Below are 21,838 nucleotides of genomic sequence, written 5' to 3'. Positions count from 1 at the left end.
CACACACACACACACACACACACACACACACACACACACACACACACACACACACACACACACACACACACACACACACACTGAGTCTGTGCACAATAGTTTGTTTGTGACTCCTGTGAAAGTCAAACAGCAGACAGACAATGTTTTATTTTTAGATGAAGGGCTTTTTATTAGACCGTTTGAAGAGACAATCTGGTTACACTTCCGTGACACGCATACTTCCTCTTCCATTTGATCTCTCCTGTCTGGGTCTATTTCTCCTCTCCTATCTGGGTCTGTTTCTCCTCTCCTCTCCTCTCCTGTCTGGGTCTATTTCTCCTCTCCTCTCCTGTCTGGGTCTATTTCTCCTCTCCTCTCCTGTCTGGGTCTATTTCTCCTCTCCTCTCCTATCTGGGTCTGTTTCTCCTCTCCTCTCCTCTCCTATCTGGGTCTGTTTCTCCTCTCCTCTCCTATCTGGGTCTATTTCTCCTCTCCTATCTGGGTCTGTTTCACCTCTCCTCTCCTATCTGGGTCTATTTCTCCTCTCCTATCTGGGTCTGTTTCTCCTCTCCTCTCCTATCTGGGTCTGTTTCTCCTCTCCTCTCCTATCTGGGTCTGTTTCTCCTCTCCTCTCTTATCTGGGTCTATGTCTCCTCGCCTCTCCTATCTGGGTCTGTTTCACCTCTCCTCTCCTATCTGGGTCTATTTCTCCTCTCCTATCTGGGTCTGTTTCTCCTCTCCTCTCCTGTCTGGGTCTATGTCTCCTCTCCTCTCCTGTCTGGGTCTATTTCTCCTCTCCTCTCCTGTCTGGGTCTGTTTCTCCTCTCCTCTCCTATCTGGGTCTGTTTCTCCTCTCCTCTCCTATCTGGGTCTATTTATCCTCTCCTCTCCTATCTGGGTCTGTTTCTCCTCTCCTCTCTTATCTGGGTCTATGTCTCCTCTCCTCTCCTATCTGGGTCTATGTCTCCTCGCCTCTCCTATCTGGGTCTATTTCACCTCTCCTATATTGGTCTATTTCTCCTCTCCTCTCCTATCTGGGTCTGTTTCTCCTCTCCTGTCTGGGTCTATGTCTCCTCTCCTCTCCTATCTGGGTCTATTTCTCCTCCCCTATCTGGGTCTATGTCTCCTCTCCTCTCCTGTCTGGGTCTATTTCTCCTCTCCTCTCCTGTCTGGGTCTATTTCTCCTCTCCTCTCCTGTCTGGGTCTATTTCTCCTCTCCTCTCCTATCTGGGTCTGTTTCTCCTCTCCTCTCCTCTCCTATCTGGGTCTGTTTCTCCTCTCCTCTCCTATCTGGGTCTATTTCTCCTCTCCTATCTGGGTCTGTTTCACCTCTCCTCTCCTATCTGGGTCTGTTTCTCCTCTCCTCTCCTATCTGGGTCTGTTTCTCCTCTCCTCTCCTATCTGGGTCTATTTCACCTCTCCTATCTTGGTCTATTTCTCCTCTCCTATCTGGGTCTGTTTCTCCTCTCCTCTCCTATCTGGGGCTATTTCTCCTCTCCTCTCCTATCTGGGTCTGTTTCTCCTCTCCTCTCTTATCTGGGTCTATGTCTCCTCTCCTCTCCTCTCCTATCTGGGTCTATGTCTCCTCGCCTCTCCTATCTGGGTCTATTTCACCTCTCCTATCTTGGTCTATTTCTCCTCTCCTCTCCTATCTGGGTCTGTTTCTCCTCTCCTGTCTGGGTCTATGTCTCCTCTCCTCTCCTATCTGGGTCTATTTCTCCTCTCCTATCTGGGTCTATGTCTCCTCTCCTCTCCTATCTGGGTCTATTTCACCTCTCCTATCTTGGTCTATTTCTCCTCTCCTCTCCTATCTGGGTCTGTTTCTCCTCTCCTCTCCTCTCCTGTCTGGGTCTATGTCTCCTCTCCTCTCCTGTCTGGGTCTATTTCTCCTCTCCTCTCCTGTCTGGGTCTATTTCTCCTCTCCTCTCCTGTCTGGGTCTGTTTCTCCACTCCTCTCCTGTCTGGGTCTGTTTCACCTCTCCTATCTTGGTCTATTTCTCCTCTCCTCTCCTGTCTGGGTCTGTTTCTCCTCTCCTCTCCTGTCTGGGTCTGTTTCACCTCTCCTATCTGGGTCTATGTCTCCTCTCCTGTCTGGGTCTATGTCTCCTCTCCTCTCCTGTCTGGGTCTATGTCTCCTCTCCTGTCTGGGTCTATGTCTCCTCTCCTCTCCTCTCCTATCTGGGTCTGTTTCTCCTCTCCTCTCTTATCTGGGTCTATGTCTCCTCTCCTCTCCTATCTGGGTCTATGTCTCCTCGCCTCTCCTATCTGGGTCTATTTAATCTCTCCTATCTGGGTCTGTTTCTCCTCTCCTGTCTGGGTCTATGTCTCCTCTCCTCTCTTATCTGGGTCTATGTCTCCTCTCCTCTCCTATCTGGGTCTATGTCTCCTCGCCTCTCCTATCTGGGTCTATTTCACCTCTCCTATCTTGGTCTATTTCTCCTCTCCTCTCCTATCTGGGTCTATGTCTCCTCTCCTCTCCTGTCTGGGTCTATGTCTCCTCTCCTCTCCTATCTGGGTCTGTTTCTCCTCTCCTGTCTGGGTCTATGTCTCCTCTCCTGTCTGGGTCTATGTCTCCTCTCCTATCTGGGTCTGTTTCTCCTCTCCTGTCTGGGTCTATGTCTCCTCTCCTCTCCTGTCTGGGTCTATGTCTCCTCTCCTCTCCTATCTGGGTCTGTTTCTCCTCTCCTCATAGACTTCTCTCCTTGCCTTCCTACCAACAATGTAATATGCTCTACTCTGACTCCCAACTCTATATCTCTCTCTCTCTCTCTCTCTATATCTCTCTCTCTCTCTCTATATATCTCTCTATATCTCTCTCTCTCTCTCTATATATATCTCTCTATATATCTCTCTCTCTCTCTCTATATATCTCTCTATATATCTCTCTCTCTCTCTCTATATATCTCTCTATATATCTCTCTCTCTCTCTCTATATATCTCTCTATATATCTCTCTCTCTCTCTCTATATATCTCTCTATATCTCTCTCTCTCTCTCTCTCTCTCTCTCTCTCTCTCTCTCTCTCTCTCTCTCTCTCTCTCTCTCTCTCTCTCTCTCTCTCTCTCTCTCTCTCTCTCTCTCTCTCTCTCTCTCTCTCTCTCAATTCAAGGGGCTTCATTGGCATGGGAAACATGTTTACATAATGCTGACATTGCAAGTCTGTCAAGAGGGACACAGAGGTCAACCCCAATAACACACAACACAACACAGCACAGCAAAAAGTAGTGTTACACACAGCAACACCAAGACAAGTTGAAAAACAGGCGGGAACAGGCCCTGAAGAGGCCCTGAAGAGGCCCTGAAGAGGGAACAGGCCCTGAAGAGGGAACAGGCCCTGAACAGGCCCTGAAGAGGCCCTGAAGAGGGAACAGGCCCTGAAGAGGGAACAGGCCCTGAACAGGCCCTGAAGAGAGAACAGGCCCTGAAGAGGAACTACACTGACTAGCCTCTATCTACAAGACTGACTAGCCTCTATCTACAAGACTGACTAGCCTCTATCTACAACACTGACTAGCCTCTATCTACAAGACTGACTAGCCTCTATCTACAACACTGACTAGCCTCTATCTACAACACTGACTAGCTTCTATCCACAACACTGACTAGCCTCTATCTACAACACTGACTAGCCTCTATCCACAACACTGACTAGCCTCTTTCCCCAACACTGACTAGCCTCTATCCACAACACTGACTAGCCTCTATCCACAACACTGACTAGCCTCTATCTACAACACTGACTAGCCTCTATCCACGACACTGACTAGCCTCTATCCACGACACTGACTAGCCTCTATCCCCAACACTGACTAGCCTCTATCCACAACACTGACTAGCCTCTATCCACAACACTGACTAGCCTCTATCTACAACCCTGACTAGCCTCTATCCACAACACTGACTAGCCTCTATCCACAACACTGACTAGCCTCTATCCACAACACTGACTAGCCTCTATCCACAACACTGACTAGCCTCTATCCACAACACTGACTAGCCTCTATCACAACACTGACTAGCCTCTATCCGAAACACTGACTAGCCTCTATCCGAAACACTGACTAGCCTCTATCTACAACACTGACTAGCCTCTATCCACGACACTGACTAGCCTCTATCCACGACACTGACTAGCCTCTATCCACAACACTGACTAGCCTCTATCCACAACACTGACTAGCCTCTATCCACAACACTGACTAGCCTCTATCCACGACACTGACTAGCCTCTAACCACAACACTGACTAGCCTTTATCCACAACACAGACTAGCCTCTATCCACAACACTGACTAGCCTCTATCCACAACACTGACTAGCCTCTATCTACAACACTGACTAGCCTCTATCCACAACACTGACTAGCATCTATCCACAACACTGACTAGCCTCTATCCACAACACTGACTAGCCTCTATCCACAACACTGACTAGCCTCTATCCACAACACTGACTAGCCTCTATCCACAACACTGACTAGCCTCTGTCCACAACACTGACTAGCCTCTATCTACAACACTGACTAACCTCTATCCACAACACTGACTAGCCTCTATCTACAACACTGACTAGCCTCTATTCCCAATACTGACTAGCCTCTATCTACAACACTGACTAGCCTCTATTCCCAACACTGACTAGCCTCTATTCCCAACACTGACTAGCCTCTATCCACAACACTGACTAGCCTCTATCCACAACACTGACTAGCCTCTATCCACAACACTGACTAGCCTCTATTCCCAACACTGACTAGCCTCTATTCCCAACACTGACTAGCCTCTTTCCACAACACTGACTAGCCTCTATCCACAACACTGACTAGCCTCTATTCCCAACACTGACTAGCCTCTTATCCCAACACTGACTAGCCTCTATCCCCAACACTGACTAGCCTCTATCCACAACACTGACTAGCCTCTATCCCCAACACTGACTAGCCTCTATCTACAACACTGACTAGCCTCTATCCCCAACACTGACTAGCCTCTATCTACAACACTGACTAGCCTCTATCTACAACACCGACTAGCCTCTATCTACAACACTGACTAGCCTCTATCCACAACACTGACTAGCCTCTATCCCCAACACTGACTGTCTGTTAATAACCCGTATCATCCTCTCTAACTTATAGAACAAGCTTTTCCCCCCGTAAACGAGAGAAGCACCTTATTCTCTACGGTACGCTGGGGAGCCATTTATTTCAGTCAGACTGTATAGATACGGTTATGACATGTCTTCTAACTAGCCCCTTAAATAATCCCTAAAGACTCTTTAAACAGCCACCCAGTTCCTCCTCTTAAGAGTGAGGCAGGGTTTACTGAGGCTAAGCCACACTGACTAGCAGAGAAACCTGAAGAAACCTTTTCCACGGCCAATCAGCAGAGAGGGACCACACTAAAGAACCTCTCCACGGCCAATCAGCAGAGAGGGACCACACTAAAGAACCTCTCCACGGCCAATCAGCAGAGAGGGACCACACTAAAGAACCTCTCCACGGCCAATCAGCAGAGAGGGACCACACTAAAGAACCTCTCCACGGCCAATCAGCAGAGAGGGACCACACTAAAGAACCTCTCCACGGCCAATCAGCAGAGAGGGACCACACTAAAGAACCTCTCCACGGCCAATCAGCAGAGAGGGACCACACTAAAGAACCTCTCCACGGCCAATCAGCAGAGAGCGACCACACTAAAGAACCTCTCCACGGCCAATCAGCAGAGAGGGACCACACTAAATAACCTCTCCACGGCCAATCAGCAGAGATGTACCAAACTAAAGAACCGCTCCACGGCCAATCAGCAGAGATGTACCAAACTAAAGAACCTCTCCACGGCCAATCATCTCAATTGAAGAGGTGATGCTGTTAGGAGAGGGAAGTGACATCGCCAGATGATGTCTCCATGGTAACCAGGGAATGTTGTGTGGTTCTTGTGTTTGCATACAAATAATCTAAATTCACACTTGTATATCTCACACATCTATCTATCTATCTATCTATCTATCTATCTATCTATCTATCTATCTATCTATCTATCTATCTATCTATCTATCTATCTATCTATCTATCTATCTATCTATCTATCTATCTATTCTATTCTATTCTATTCTATTCAAGGTGTTTTATTGGCATGGGAAACATATGTTAACATTGCCAAAGCAAGTGAGGTAGATAATATACAAAAGTGAAATAAACAATAAAAATGAACAGTAAACATTACACATACAGAAGTTTCAAAACAAGAAAGACATTACAAATGTCATATTATATATACACAGTGTTGTAACAATGTACAAATGGTTAAAGTACACAAGGGAAAATAAATAAACATAAATATAGGTTGTATTTACAATGGTGTTTGTTCTTCACTGGTTGCCCTTTTCTTGTGGCAACAGGTCACAAATAGATAGATATCTATCTATCTATCTGGGCAGCAGGTAGCCTAGTGGTTAGAGCGTTGGGCCAGTAACTACAAAGGTTGCTAGATCGAATCCCTGAGTTGACAAGGTAAAAATCTGTCATTCTGCCCCCCGTTCTGAAATTTAAAGGAACATTTCAGTTTTTTCTACTTCATATTCATCTCCACCCCGACATCAACATGTGAAAATGGTGCGTTTTTTTGTAATTAACAAGGCTGTTGACTCGCTGTTCCCCGATAGGCCGTCATGGCTCTGGTTAGAAGAGGGTCCCTTTATACACATGAGAGAGAGAATGTGTGTGTGTAACCTTTTCCTGGTGTAACCAGCCATAGAGAAACAAGTGATAAAACCACAGTAAACTGCGTCACAGATTCTAGAGGATAGGCCTGACCACTGACATATGGCTTAGAAGCCTGTTGGACAGTGTGTGAGTCAATCTAATCAATCAGATGTATTTTATAAAGCTCTTTTTACATGAGCAGTTGTCACAAAGCCTAAAACCTGAGAGAGAGAGAGGGAGAGAGAGAGTGAGAGTGAGAGAGAGAGCGACAGAGACAGAGACAGACTACTGACCACAGAGAACCATTAACTTCTGACACACCCATTAACTCTTCCTGTTCAAGGCTTCTTCTCTATGAGAGAGAGACGAGAGAGAGAGAGAGAGAGAGAGACTGGAGAGAGAGAGACTGGAGAGAGAGAGAGAGACTGGAGAGAGAGAGACTGGAGAGAGAGAGAGAGAGACTGGAGAGAGAGAGACTGGAGAGAGAGAGAGAGCGAGAGACTGGAGAGAGAGAGAGAGAGAGAGAGAGAGAGAGAGACTGGAGAGAGAGAGAGAGACTGGAGAGAGACTGGAGAGAGAGAGAGACGAGAGAGAGAGAGAGAGAGAGAGAGAGAGAGAGAGAGAGAGACTGGAGAGAGAGAGAGAGAGAGAGAGAGACTGGAGAGAGAGAGAGAGACTGGAGAGAGAGAGAGAGAGCGCTCAACTTCTGGGCATAGATAAATATATTGATTGTGTTTTGTGTAGTAATTACTGTTTAATTAGAGTAACCCTGTTTCGTAAGTGAGAGAGTGCCTTTCAACTCATTACAGCTAACGTATGTGTGTGTGCGTGTGTGTGTCATCACTTCTCCTAGCAGGTGATCAAACAACCAAAGTCCACTGTTTGTTTACTCTAAATCAGTCTCTCTCTCTCAATTCAATTCAATTTAAGGGGCTTTATTGCCATGGGAAACATATGTTAACATTGCCAAAGCAAGTGAATAATAAACAAAAGTGAAATAAACAATAGAAATTTACAGTAAACTTTACACTCACAAAAGTTCAAAAAGAATAAAGACATTTCAAATGTCATATTATGTGCAAATAGTTAGTGCATAAACATAAATATGGGTTGTATTTACAATGGTGTTTGTTATTCACCGGTTGCCCTTTTCTTGTGGCAACAGGTCACACATCTTGCTGCTGTGATGGAACACTGTGGTATTTTTTAATTCAATGTTTTATTTTATTTAACCTTTATTTAACTAGGAAAGTCAGTTAAGAACAAATACTTATTTACAATGACGGCCTACCCCGGCCAACCCTGACCCGGACGACACTGGGCCAATTGTGCGCCGCCCTATGGGACTCCCAATCACAGCCTGGAATCAAACCAGGGTCTGTAGTGATGCCTCTAGCACTGAGATGCAGTGCCTTAGACCGCTGCGCCACTCGGGAGCCCAAATAGATATGTGAGTTAATCAAAATTGGATTTGTTTTCTAATTCTTTGTGGGTCTTTGTAATCTGAGGGAAATATGTGTCTCTAATATGGTCATACATTTGGCAGGAGGTTAGGAAGTGCTGCTCAGTTTCCACCTCATTTTGTTGGCGGTGTGCACTTAGGCAGACCTGGCTCTTAAGAGAAGGCAGGCTATGGTGGCCTTTCTCAATAGCAAGACTATGCTCACTGAGTCTGTACATAGTCAAAGCTTTCCTTAAGTTTGGGTCAGTCACAGTGGTCAGGTATTCTGCCACTGTGTACTCTCTGTTTAGGGCCAAATAGCATTCTAGTTTGCTCTGTTTTTTTGTTAATTCTTTCCAATGTCTCAAGAAATTATATTTTTGTTCAGAGTTCCTCTGTCCAGTGTCTGTGTTCTTTTGCCCATCTTAATCTTGTCTTTTTTTATTGGCCAGTCTGAGATATGTATTTTTCTTTGCAACTTTGCCTAGAAGGCCAGCATCCCGGAGTCGCTTCTTCACTGTTGAGACGTGTTTTGCGGGTACTATTTAATGAAGCTGCCAGTTGAGGACTTGTGAGGCGTCTGTTTCTCAAACTAGACACTAAAGTACTTGTCCTCTTGCTCAGTTGTGCACCGGGGCCTCCCACTCCTCTTTCTATTCTGGTTAGAGCCAGTTTGTGCTGTTCTGTGAAGGGAGTAGTACACAGCGTTGTACCAGATCTTCAGTTTCTTGGAATAGCCTTCATTTCTCAGAACAAGAATAGACTGACCAGTTTCAGAAGAAAGTTCTTTGTTTCTGGCCATTTTGAGACTGTAATCGAACCCACAAATGCTGATGCTCCAGATATTCAACTAGTCTAAAGAAGGCCAGTTTTATTGCTTCTTTAATTAGAACACCAGTTTTCAGGTCTGCTAACATAATTGCAAAAGGGTTTTCTAATGATCAATTAGCCTTTTAAGAGGATAAACTTGGATTAGCTAACACAACGTGCCATTGGAACACAGGAGTGATGGTTGCTGATAATGGGCCTCTGCACGCCTATGTAGATATTCCATTAAAAATCAGCCGTTTCCAGCTACAATAGTCATTTACAACATTAACAATGTCTCCACTGTATTTCTGATCAATTTGATGTTATTTTAATGGACAAAAAATTGCTTTTCTTTCAAAAACAAGGACATTTCTAAGTGACCCCAAACTTTTGAACGGTAGTGTATGTTGAAGAGGGTGGGGCTTAAGCTGCATCCCTGTCTCACCCCACGGCCCTGTCTCACCCCACGGCCCTGTCTCACCCCACGGCCCTGTCTCACCCCACGGCCCTGTCTCACCCCACGGCCCTGTCTCACCCCACGGCCCCGTGGAAAGAAATTTGTGTTTTTTGACAATTGTAACCGCACACTTGTCGTTTCTGTATATGGATTTTATAACGTTGAATGTTTTTCCCCCAACACCACTTTAAATCAATTTGTATAGCAGACCCTCATGCCAATTTGGGTCAAAATATTATTTGAAATCCACAAAGCTTGCGAAGACTTTGCCTTTGTTTTGGTTTGTTTGTTTGTTTGTTTGTTAATTAGGGTGTGCAGGGTGAATACGTGGTCTGTCGTACGGTAATTTGGTAAAAAGGCAATTTGACATTTGCTCAGTACATTGTTTTCACTGAGGAAATGTACGAGTCTGCTGTTAATGATAATGCAGAGGATTTTCCCAAGGTTGCTGTTGACGCATATCCCATAGTAGTTATTGGGGTCAAATTTGTCTCCACTTTTGTGGATTGGGGTGATCAGTCCTTGGTTCCAAATTTTGGGGAAGATGCCAGAGCTGAGGATGATGTTAAAGAGTTTTAGTATAGCCAATTGGAATTTGTTGTCTGTATATTTGATCATTTCATTAAGGATACCATCAACACCACAGGCCTTTTTGGATTGGAGGGTTTGTATTTTGTCCTGTAGTTCATTCAAGGTAATTGGAGAATCCAGTGGGTTCTGGTAGTCTTTAATAGTTAATTCTAAGATTTGTATTTGATCATGTATATGTTTTTGTTCTTTATTCTTTGTTATAGAGCCAAAAAGATTGGAGAAGTGGTTTACCCATACATCTCCATTTTGGATAGATAACTCTTTGTGTTGTTGTTTGTTTAGTGTTTTCCAATTTTCCCAGAAGTGGTTAGATTCTATGGATTCTTCAATTACATTGAGCTGATTTCTGACGTGCTGTTCCTTCTTTTTCCGTAGTGTATTTCTATATTGTTTTAGTGATTCACCATAGTGAAGGCGTAGACTCAGGTTTTTTGGGTCTCTATGTTTTTGGTTGGACAGGTTTCTCAATTTCTTTTTTATGTTTTTGCGTTCTTCATCAAACCATTTGTCATTGTTGTTCCTTTTCTTCGGTTTTCTATTTGAGATTTTTAGATTTGATAGGGAAGCTGAGAGGTCAAATATACTGTTAAGATTTTCTACTGCCAAGTTTAGACCTTCACTATTACAGTGACACCTTTTGTCCAGGAAGTTGTCTAAAAGGGATTGAATTTGTTGTTGCCTAATTGTTTTTTGGTAGGTTTCCACACTACTTTCCTTCCATCTATATAATTTCTTAATATTATTCAGTTCCTTTGGCTTTGATGCCTCATGATTGAATATTGCTCTGTTCAAGTAGACCTGTGATTTTGCTGTGGTCTGATAGGGGTGTCAGTGGCCTGACTGTGAACGCTCTGAGAGACTCTGGGTTGAGGTCAGTGATACAGTAGTCTATAGTACTACTACCAAGAGATGAGCTATAGTTGTACCTATAGGTGTACCTGCTATAGGTGTACCTCAAGGAGTCCCCTTGAAGCCTACCATTGACTATGTACATACCCAGCGTGTGACAGAGCTGCAGGAGTTGTGACCCGTTTTTGTTGGTTATGTTGTCCTAGTTGTGACTAGGGGGCATATAGGGGAGGGAATGCTGTCACCTCCAGGTAGGTGTTTGTCCCCCTGTGTGCTGAGGGTGTCAGGTTCTTGTCCAGTTCTGGCATTTAGATCGCCACAGACGTGGGGAGGTGGGGAGGTGGGGAGGTGGTGGGGAGGTGCTGGGGAGGTGCTGGGGTGGTGGTGAGGAGGTGCTGGGGTGGTGCTGGGGTGGTGGTGAGGAGGCGCTGGGGAGGTGCTGGGGAGGTGCTGGGGTGGTGGTGAGGAGGTGCTGGGGTGGTGCTGGGGTGGTGCTGGGGAGGTGCTGGGGAGGTGCTGGGGAGGTGGTGAGGAGGTGCTGGGGTGGTGCTGGGGTGGTGGTGGGGTGGTGGTGAGGAGGTGCTGGGGAGGTGGTGGGGTGGTGGTGAGGAGGTGCTGGGGAGGTGGTGAGGAGGTGCTGGGGTGGTGGTGAGGAGGTGCTGGGGTGGTGCTGGGGTGGTGGTGAGGAGGTGCTGGGGAGGTGCTGGGGAGGTGGTGAGGAGGTGCTGGGGAGGTGCTGAGGAGGTGCTGGGGTGGTGCTGGGGTGGTGGTGGGGTGGTGGTGAGGAGGTGCTGGGGAGGTGGTGGGAGATGGTGGGGAGGTGCTGGGGAGGTGGTGGGGTGGGGGATGGTTGTTGACAATGTGGCTGAAAAACAGAAAGTGACAGAACATGGGTAAGTTGACATGTTTTGGCCTTTCTAGGGAGTTTTTCCCAGCCACCGTGCTTCTACACCTGCATTGCTTGCTGTTTGGGGTTTTAAGCTGGGTTTCTGTACAGCACTTTGAGATATCAGCTGATGTAAGAAGGACTATATAAATACACATTTGAAATTTGATTTGATGTAAATACATCCCAACATTTAGCCCATTGGTTGAGAGAGAGGAAGGTGATCATTGCCAGAGTGAGCCCATTGGTTGAGAGAGAGGTAGGTGATCATTGCCAGAGTGAGCCCATTGGTTGAGAGAGAGGTAGGTGATCATTGCCAGAGTGAGCCCATTGGTTGAGAGAGAGGTAGGTGATCATCGCCAGAGTGAGCCCATTGGTTGAACAGCAATCATGAGGAATGTGCATTATTGTGCCGTGCTTATTGGCCAAAAGGTCAATAGGTGAATGACATTCCACACACGGCTAACAGGAAAGAGTAGGAGAAACCAGACCCTGTGCTAATGATGACATGTCTTCAGTCACTCCCACTATGTCCGTAGAAACAGGAAGCTAAGTTAATTATGTTATGCTGCTTGATGAAGTTAAACCAGCGGTCAGACCAGCCTTCCTGATTGAACTACATCGTTTGTGTTTGTCTAAAGAGGAAGTTTACACACTGCCAGTGTAGTACTCAACAGGACAAATATGTCCGCTGCTTTTAGACAAAGAGATCACTCTCATACACACTGTAGACTGAGATCAGGACTGACCCCCCCACCCTTTTTCTGTTACTTGGAATCCTCATAACATTCTGATAATAATGACATAACAAAATGTCATAAGCAACATGACAGCTGATATCAGCTTATGTAAACTGTCTGTACACAGTCACGATCTATTCAATCCATTGGTAAGTCTAAGCGCTGTCATTCATCCCCTCTCCAACTCCACCCCATCCCGCCCGTTCTCTCTACTCATGCCTCTGGCAGAGAGGGCATTTCCCTGGGCTGTCCCGGGCACCACGCTCCCTAACATGCCTGGAAAACTAGACCTCGTGCCATCAACACACGCTGTAATACTGTAATGCCTAACAAGTAGGTTAGAGGGAGAGAGAGACAGAGACACAGAGAGAGAGAAAGAGATTATCATAGGACAGAAGAAGGGATTTACAGAGAGAGAGGGAAGCAAGGAGAAAGAGACAGAGAGAGAGAGGCAAGCAGGAAGACATAGCGAGAGAGAGAGAGGGAAGCAGGAAGAAAGAGAGAGAGAGAGGGAAGCAGGCAAGCAGGAAGAAAAAGCGAGAGAGAGGGAGGGAAGCAGGAAGAAAGAGACAGAGAGAGAGAGAGGGAAGCAGGGAAGCAGGAAGAAAAAGCGAGAGAGAGGGAAGCAGGAAGAAAAAGCGAGAGAGAGAGGGAAGCAGAGAAGCAGGAAGAAAAAGAGAGAGAGGGAAGCAGGGAAAAAGGCGGGATAGTGAGAAAAAAAGATGGAAAGAGAGAAGGAGAAATTGGAAGGATTAGAACTGTGTGAGAGAGATACAAGTCTGTACTCTATCTATTGGGGCTGTCCTTCAAGCCACACCACTGACAGTGTAAATACACACACACTACATACACACACTACACACACAGAGGGGCTTTGTTCCAGTGTTTACGGTTAAATAGGATTTGCTGAGTAATTCCTCTATTATTAGCCTGCATCCTGCTAATGCTGGACCAACTCAGTAGCCTTGTGGTTAGAGTGTTGCTAATGCTGGACCAACTCAGTGGCCTTGTGGTTAGAGTGTTGCTAATGCTGGACCAACTCAGTAGCCTTGTGGTTAGAGTGTTGCTAATGCTGGACCAACTCAGTAGCCTTGTGGTTAGAGTGTTGCTAATGCTGGACCAACTCAGTAGCCTTGTGGTTAGAGTGTTGCTAATGCTGGACCAACTCAGTGGCCTTGTGGTTAGAGTGTTGCTAATGCTGGACCAACTCAGTAGCCTTGTGGTTAGAGTGTTGCTAATGCTGGACCAACTCAGTAGCCTTGTGGTTAGAGTGTTGCTAATGCTGGACCAACTCAGTGGCCTTGTGGTTAGAGTGTTGCTAATGCTGGACCAACTCAGTGGCCTTGTGGTTAGAGTGTTGCTAATGCTGGACCAACTCAGTAGCCTTGTGGTTAGAGTGTTGCTAATGCTGGACCAACTCAGTGGCCTTGTGGTTAGAGTGTTGCTAATGCTGGACCAACTCAGTGGCCTTGTGGTTAGAGTGTTGCTAATGCTGGACCAACTCAGTAGCCTTGTGGTTAGAGTGTTGCTAATGCTGGACCAACTCAGTAGCCTTGTGGTTAGAGTGTTGCTAATGCTGGACCAACTCAGTAGCCTTGTGGTTAGAGTGTTGCTAATGCTGGACCAACTCAGTAGCCTTGTGGTTAGAGTGTTGCTAATGCTGGACCAACTCAGTAGCCTTGTGGTTAGAGTGTTGCTAATGCTGGACCAACTCAGTGGCCTTGTGGTTAGAGTGTTGCTAATGCTGGACCAACTCAGTAGCCTTGTGGTTAGAGTGTTGCTAATGCTGGACCAACTCAGTGGCCTTTTGGTTAGAGTGTTGCTAATGCTGGACCAACTCAGTGGCCTTGTGGTTAGAGTGTTGCTAATGCTGGACCAACTCAGTAGCCTTGTGGTTAGAGTGTTGCTAATGCTGGACCAACTCAGTAGCCTTGTGGTTAGAGTGTTGCTAATGCTGGACCAACTCAGTAGCCTTGTGGTTAGAGTGTTGCTAATGCTGGACCAACTCAGTAGCCTTGTGGTTAGAGTGTTGCTAATGCTGGACCAACTCAGTAGCCTTGTGGTTAGAGTGTTGCTAATGCTGGACCAACTCAGTGGCCTTGTGGTTAGAGTGTTGCTAATGCTGGACCAACTCAGTAGCCTTGTGGTTAGAGTGTTGCTAATGCTGGACCAACTCAGTAGCCTTGTGGTTAGAGTGTTGCTAATGCTGGACCAACTCAGTAGCCTTGTGGTTAGAGTGTTGCTAATGCTGGACCAACTCAGTAGCCTTGTGGTTAGAGTGTTGCTAATGCTGGACCAACTCAGTAGCCTTGTGGTTAGAGTGTTGCTAATGCTGGACCAACTCAGTTGCAGAAAGATAATTATTTTGCACATTGGAAAGAAATTACAACAAAAAAACTAAGCAAACAAGAATGTTATTTGGCTCTAACAGAGAGTACACAGTGAAACAATACCTGACTACTGTGACTGACCCAAAATTAAGGAAATATTTTTACTATGTAGAGACTCAGTGAGCATAGCCTTGCTATTGAGAAAGGCCGCCGTAGGCAGATCTGGCTCTCAAGAGAAGGCAGACTGCCCACAAAATGAGGTGGAAACTGAGCTGCACCTCCTAACCTCCTGCCAAATGTTTGACCATATTAGAGACACATATTTCTCTCAGATTACACAGATCAACAAAGAATTCGAATTTTTTTTTGTTTGTTGATAAACTCTGATATCTACTGGGTGAAATACAACAACAGGTCACAAATCTTGCTGCTGTGATGGCACACTGTGGTGTGCCATCACAGCAGCAAGATTTGTGACCTGTTGCCACAAGAAAAGGGCAACCAGTGAAGAACAAACATCATTGTAAATACCTATATTTATGTTTATTTATTTTCCATTTGTACTTTAACTATTTGCACATCATTACAACACCGTATATACAGTTGAAGTCAGAAGTTTACATACACCTTAGTCAAATACATTTAAACTCAGTTTTTCACAATTCCTGACATTTAATCCTAGTAAAAAATCCTTGTTTTAGGTCAGTTAGGATCACCACTTTATTTTAAGAATGTGAAATGTCAGAATAATAGTAGAGAGAATTATTTCTTTCAGCTTTTATTTCTTTCATCACATTCCCAGTGGGTCAGAAGTTTACATACACTCAATTAGTATTTGGTGGCATTGCCTTTAAATTGCTTAACTTGGGTCTAACGTTTCAGGTAGCATTCCACAAGCTTCCCACAATAAGTTGGGTGAATTTTGGCCCATTCCTCCTGACAGAGCTGGTGTAACTGAGTCAGATTTGTAGGCCTCCTTGCTCGCACACACTTTTTCAGTTCTGCCCACAAATGTTCTATAGGATTGAGGTCAGGGCTTTGTGATGGCCACTCCAATACCTTGACTTTGTTGTCCTTAAGCCATTTTTCCCAAGTATGCTTGGGGTCATTGTCCATTTGGAAGACCCATTTGCGACCAAGCTTTAACTTCCTGACTGATGTCTTGAGATGTTGCTTCAATATAACCACCTAATTTTCCGTCCTCATGATGTCATCTATTTTGTGAAGTGCACCAGATCCTCCTGCAGCAAAGCACCCCCACAACATGATGCTGCCACCCCTGTGCTTCACGGTTGGGATGGTGTTCTTCGGCTTGCAAGCATCCCCCTTTTTCCTCCAAACATAATGATGGTCATTATGGCCAAACAGTTCTATTTTTGTTTCATCGGACCAGAGGACATTTCTCCAAAAAGTACGATATTTGTCCCCATGTGCAGTTGCAAACCGTAGTCTGGCTTTTTTATGGCAGTTTTGGAGCAGTGGTTTCTTCCTTGCTGAGATGCCTTTCAGGTTATGTCAATATAGGACTTGTTTTACTGTGGATATAGATACTTTTGTACCTGTTTCCTCCAGCATCATCGCAAGGTTCTTTGCTGTTGTTCTGGGATTGACTTGGACTTTTCACACCAAAGTACGTTCATCTCTAGAAGACAGAACGCGTCTCCTTCCTGAGCAGTATGACGGCTGCGTGGTCCCATGGTGTTTATACTTGCGAAATATTGTTTGTACAGATGAACGTGGTACCTTCAGGCATTTGGAAATTGCTCCCAAGGATGAACCAGACTTGTGGATGTCTACAATTTTTTTTCTGAGGTCTTGGCTGATTTCCTTTAGTTTTTCCATGATGTCAAGCAAAGAGGCACTGAGTTTGAAGATAAGCCTTGAAATACATCCACAGGTACACCTCCAATTCACCAAAAAATTATGTCAATTAGCCTATCAGAAGCTTCTAAAGCCATGACATCATTTTCTGGAGTTGTCCAAGCTGTTTAATGGCACAGTCAACATAGTCTATGTAAACTTTTGACCCACTGGAATTGTGATACAGTGAATTATAAGTGAAATAATCTGTCTGTAAACAATTGTTGGAAAAATGACTTGTGTCATCCACAAAGTAGATGTCCTTACCGACTTGCCAAAACTATTGTTTGTTAACAAGAAATTTGTGGAGTGGTTGAAAAACGAGTTTTAATGACTCCAACCTAAGTGTATGTTAACTTCCGACTTCAACTCTAGACATAATATAACATTTGAAATGTATTCATTCTTTTGAAACTTTATGAGTGTAATGTTAATTTTTTATTATTTATTTCACTTTTGTATATTATCTACTCCACTTGCTTTGGCAATGTTAACATATGTTTTCCATACCAATAAAGCCCTTAATTAATAACCTTTTCTCAATACAGGGGGTGCTGTTTCCACTTTGGAAAATATCGTCTCCAAATTAAACTGCCTCATACTCAATTCTTGCTCGTACAATATGCATATTATTATTACTATTGGATAGAAAACAATCTCTAGTTTCTAAAACCGTTTGAATTATGTCTGTGTGTGAACCAGAACTCTTTCTACAGCGAAAATCATGACAGGACATGCGAAGCTCTGAAAAATAGTCTCTGATCTCGGATCAGTTTTAAGCTCTGTGTATGCCCTATGGATCGAAATGAACTGCACCCGCCTTCCCCTGGATGTCAGTAACCAATGAGAAGTGGAATGGTGTCTCTAGGTGTTTCTCAGAGTTTATAAAAGGGAATGGAGTGAGATGACCCTTCTTTTTGACATTTTTTGCGGCACTAGTCTGGCTGTAACTCACAATGTATGTCTAGTAACATAAATTTTAAAAATCTAAATCAGCGGTTGCATTAATAACCAATGCATCTTTCATTAGCTGTCCAACCTGTATTTTTTTAGTCAATCTAATCGATAAATAATCGTAAACATAGGTGCCTTTCCAAGATGGCGCAGGCCCGAATGCATGCCATGTTTTGACAGATTACATTGCATAACCACGATTTGTGATGCTAAATATGCACATTTTCGAACAAACTCTATATGCATTGTGTAATATGATGTTACAGGACTGTCATCTGAAGAATTCTGAGAAGGTTAGTGAAAAAATGTATATATTTTGGTGGCGATAACGTTATCGACCCTTTTGGCTTGATTTAATGCTGGTGTGATGTTAGCTCATGTGGTATGCTAATATAACGATATATTGTGTTTTCGCTGTAAAACACTTAGAAAATCTGAAATATTGTCTGGATTCACAAGATCTGTGTCTTTCGATTGCTGTAGGCGTTGTATTTTTCAGAAATGTTTTAGGATGAGTATTTTGGTAATTGACGTCGGTCTCTGTAATTATTCCGGCTGCTTCCAACGCTATTTCAGATTGCAGCTGCAATGTACAACTGTGATTTATACCTGAAAAATGCACATTTTTCTAAAAAAACATATCCTATACCATAAATATGTTATCAGACTGTCATCTTATGAAGTTGTTTCTTGGTTAGTGGCTATATATATCTTTATTTAGTCGAATTAGTGATAGCTACTGATGCAGGAAAAAAATGGTGGAGAAAAAAAGTTGTGTCTTTTGCTATCGTGGTTAGCTAATAGATTTACATATTGTGTCTTCCCTGTAAAACACTTAGAAAATCTGAAATATTGTCTGGATTCACAAGATCTTTGTCTTTCAATTGCTGTAGGCTGTGTATTTTTCAGAAATGTTTTAGGATGAGTATTTTGATAATTGACGTCGGTCTCTGTAATTATTCCGGCTGCTTCCAACGCTATTTCAGATTGCAGCTGCAATGTACAACTGTGATTTATACCTGAAAAATGCAAATTTTTCTAAAAAAACATATCCTATTCCATAAATATGTTATCAGACTGTCATCTTATGAAGTTGTTTCTTGGTTAGTGGCTATGTATATCTTTATTTAGTCGAATTAGTGATAGCTACTGATGGAGTAAAGAACTGGTGGAGTAAAAAAAGTGGTGTCTTTTGCTAACGTGGTTAGCTAATAGATTTACATATTGTGTCTTCCCTGTAAAACATTCTAAAAATCAGAAATGATGGCTGGATTCACAAGATCTGTATCTTTCATCTGGTGTCTTGGACTTGTGATTTAATGATATTTAGATGCTTGTATTTACTTGTGACGCTATGCTAGGCTATGCTAGTCAGCTTTTTTACTGTGGGGGGTGTGCCCGGATCCGGGATGAGTACCAAGTAAAAGTTAAATTGAAGTTGAAATTACATTGAAATTGAATTGAGAAAGGAGGACGGAAGGAAGGAGGATTTTTGGGGGGTATTTCCATAGAATGGCTTCAAAAGCCATTAGTCTTCTAACCACATCTTCTGTCACATTAGTTGTTGCTGTCAAGATGTATTTCTCTCCTCGGAGACAAATATAGAGAGATTGAGAGAGATAAAGAGAGGGACAGAGAGAGAGAGAGAGAGAGGGAAGAAATGGACAGAGAGAGCGAGGGAAAAGAGAGAGAGAGAGAGAGAGAGAGAGAGAGAGAGAGAGAGAGAGAGAGAGAGAGAGAGAGAGAGAGAGAGAGAGAGAGAGAGAGAGAGAGAGAGAGAGAGAGAGAGAGAGAGAGAGAGAGAGAGAGAGAGAGAGAGAGAGAGAGAGAGAGAGAGAGAGAGAGAGAGAGAGAGAGAGAGGTGGCGTGAAGCTTCAGTATTCTCTTTGAAGCTCTCCGTATTCTCTGAAGAGGACTGTTGCATAAATTGAAGCAAAAAAATAGTGGGAGAGAGATGTTGGATCTTCCTCCCCTGAGCTCCCTGCTCTGTCTCTGTCTCTATCCAGAGACTAGAGCTCTGCAGATAAAACTACACACACACACCAACAAACACACAGGGTGTACACACACACACACACACACACACACACACACACACACACACACACACACACACACACACACACACACACACACACACACACACACACACACTGTACATACATACATACATACATACATACAAAACATGCACACACACACCTATCTCTTACACGTAACACATTCTTTTCTAAGACTGTATATTTAAATGGTTCTTCTGCTCTCCCCATAGCAGAACCCTTTGAAGAACCATTTTTGGTTCCAGGTATAACCCTATTGGGTTCCATGTATAGAGGGTTCTACATGAAACCCAAAAGGGTTCTACCTGGAACCAAAAGGGGTTCTCCTATGAGGACAACCGAAGAACCATTTTAGAACCTAAAAGTGTACACACCAACCTGCGGAAATACAGACTCTCTCTCTCTCTCTCTCTCTCTCTTTACCCTCTCTCTCTCTCTCTACCCTCTCTCTCTCTCTCTCTCTACCCTCTCTCTCTCTCTCTCTCTCTCTCTCTCTCTCTCTCTCTCTCTCTCTCTCTCTCTCTCTCTCTCTCTCTCTCTCTCTCTCTCTCTCTCTCTCTCTACCCCCTCTCTCTCTCTACCCCCTCTCTCTCTCTCTACCCCCTCTCTCTCTCTCTACCCCCTCTCTACCCCCTCTCTCTCTCTCTACCCTCTCTCTCTCTCTCTCTCTACCCTCTCTCTCTCTCTCTCTCTCTCTCTCTCTCTCTCTCTCTCTCTCTCTCTCTCTCTCTCTCTCTCTCTCTCTCTCTCTCTCTCTCTCTCTACCCCCTCTCTCTCTCTACCCCCTCTCTCTCTCTCTACCCCCTCTCTACCCCCTCCCTCTCTCTCAGGTCCCAGATGGGCGTCATGGAACCTGGGTATATTCATCTGTATCCGCTGTGCTGGGATCCACAGGAACCTGGGCGTCCACATCTCCAGGGTCAAGTCTGTCAACCTGGACCAATGGACACAGGAACAGATACAGGTCAGAGGTCAAACTGGTCATTGTGATCATCTGCTAGAGTGAAAGATGTGTGTCCGTGGCTCAACAGTTCCTTTGACGCCGGCCCGGGTTGAACCGAGCGTCGACGGGGAGGGAGGAGCAGTAATCTGCGCCTCTCGCTCCGAGGTCATGTTGTCAACGAGGCAGCATGGTGCATCGTCCAGGAAACATCTTTCCACACAATATATGTTGTAATTTTCAAACTAGTTTTCATTGGGAAGGCAGATAAAGCATTTTTAATTTAAAAAAAAAATCAAATGCAAACACTTTTGCATGTGAAAACATAGAATCCTACTCATTACTACACATGCTTAATTACGTTAGTTTTGTTTTGAGCCGACTCTGCCGTCGGCCAGAGCGGGGTACCGCCCGGGACGCTGCCTGGTTCCTAATGCAATCAACTGTCAGCTGGTGTCACACACAGATCAATAGAACTAATCAATTAATCAAACCCCCTCAATTTGACTTTATTTGACCTTCTTCTCCATTTTAAGAAGAGAGAAGAGAAGAGATGAGAAAGGAGAGGAGAGGATGTGAGGAGATTAGAGATGAGGAGAGGAGAATAGAGAGGAGAGGATGTGAGGAGAGAGGATAGGAAGAAATAGAGATGAGGAGAGGAGAAGCGAGGAAAGGTGACAGGATGTGAGGAAATGTACATGGAGAAAGAGCCCTTGTCTTGACTAGACAGTTCAACTAACCGTATTTCAAATAGAGTCCCTTCAGTGTGTGGGTAGAGTCCAGTCAGTGTGGGTAGAGTCCAGTCAGCGTGTGGGTAGAGTCCAGTCAGTGTGTGGGTAGAGTCCAGTCAGTGTGGGGGTAGAGTCCAGTCAGTGTGGGTAGAGTCCAGTCAGTGTGTGGGTAGAGTCCAGTCAGTGTGTGGGTAGAGTCCAGTCAGTGTGGGTAGAGTCCAGTCAGTGTGTGGGTAGAGTCCAGTCAGTGTGTGGGTAGAGTCCAGTCAGTGTGTGGGTAGAGTCTAGTCAGTGTGGGTAGAGTCCAGTCAGTGTGTTGGTAGAGTCCAGTCAGTGTGTGGGTAGAGTCCAGTCTTTGTGTGGGTAGAGTCCAGTCAGTGTGGGTAGAGTCCAGTCAGTGTGGGTAGAGGCCAGTCAGTGTGCGGGTAGAGTCCAGTCAGTGTGTGGGTAGAGTCCAGTCAGTGTGTGGGTAGAGTCCAGTCAGTGTGTGGGTAGAGTCTAGTCAGTGT

At 44.7% G+C, this 21,838-nt stretch overlaps 1 protein-coding gene across 1 annotated transcript in view; it reads left to right on the top strand.

The window, feature by feature from the left end:
- LOC139555337 (stromal membrane-associated protein 2-like) overlaps positions 1-21,838 on the top strand; it is a 59,957-nt gene that overhangs the window by 4,166 nt on the left and 33,953 nt on the right. Inside the window, exon 2 of the mRNA XM_071369053.1 lies at positions 20,489-20,622. Coding sequence (XP_071225154.1) covers positions 20,489-20,622 — 134 coding nt within the window. The remainder of the gene's footprint in view (positions 1-20,488; positions 20,623-21,838) is intronic.

This window comes from Salvelinus alpinus, chromosome 26, assembly GCF_045679555.1.
Source record: "Salvelinus alpinus chromosome 26, SLU_Salpinus.1, whole genome shotgun sequence".
Taxonomy (NCBI): Eukaryota; Metazoa; Chordata; class Actinopteri; order Salmoniformes; family Salmonidae; genus Salvelinus; species Salvelinus alpinus.
This window is presented reverse-complemented; position numbering and strand designations above follow the sequence as displayed.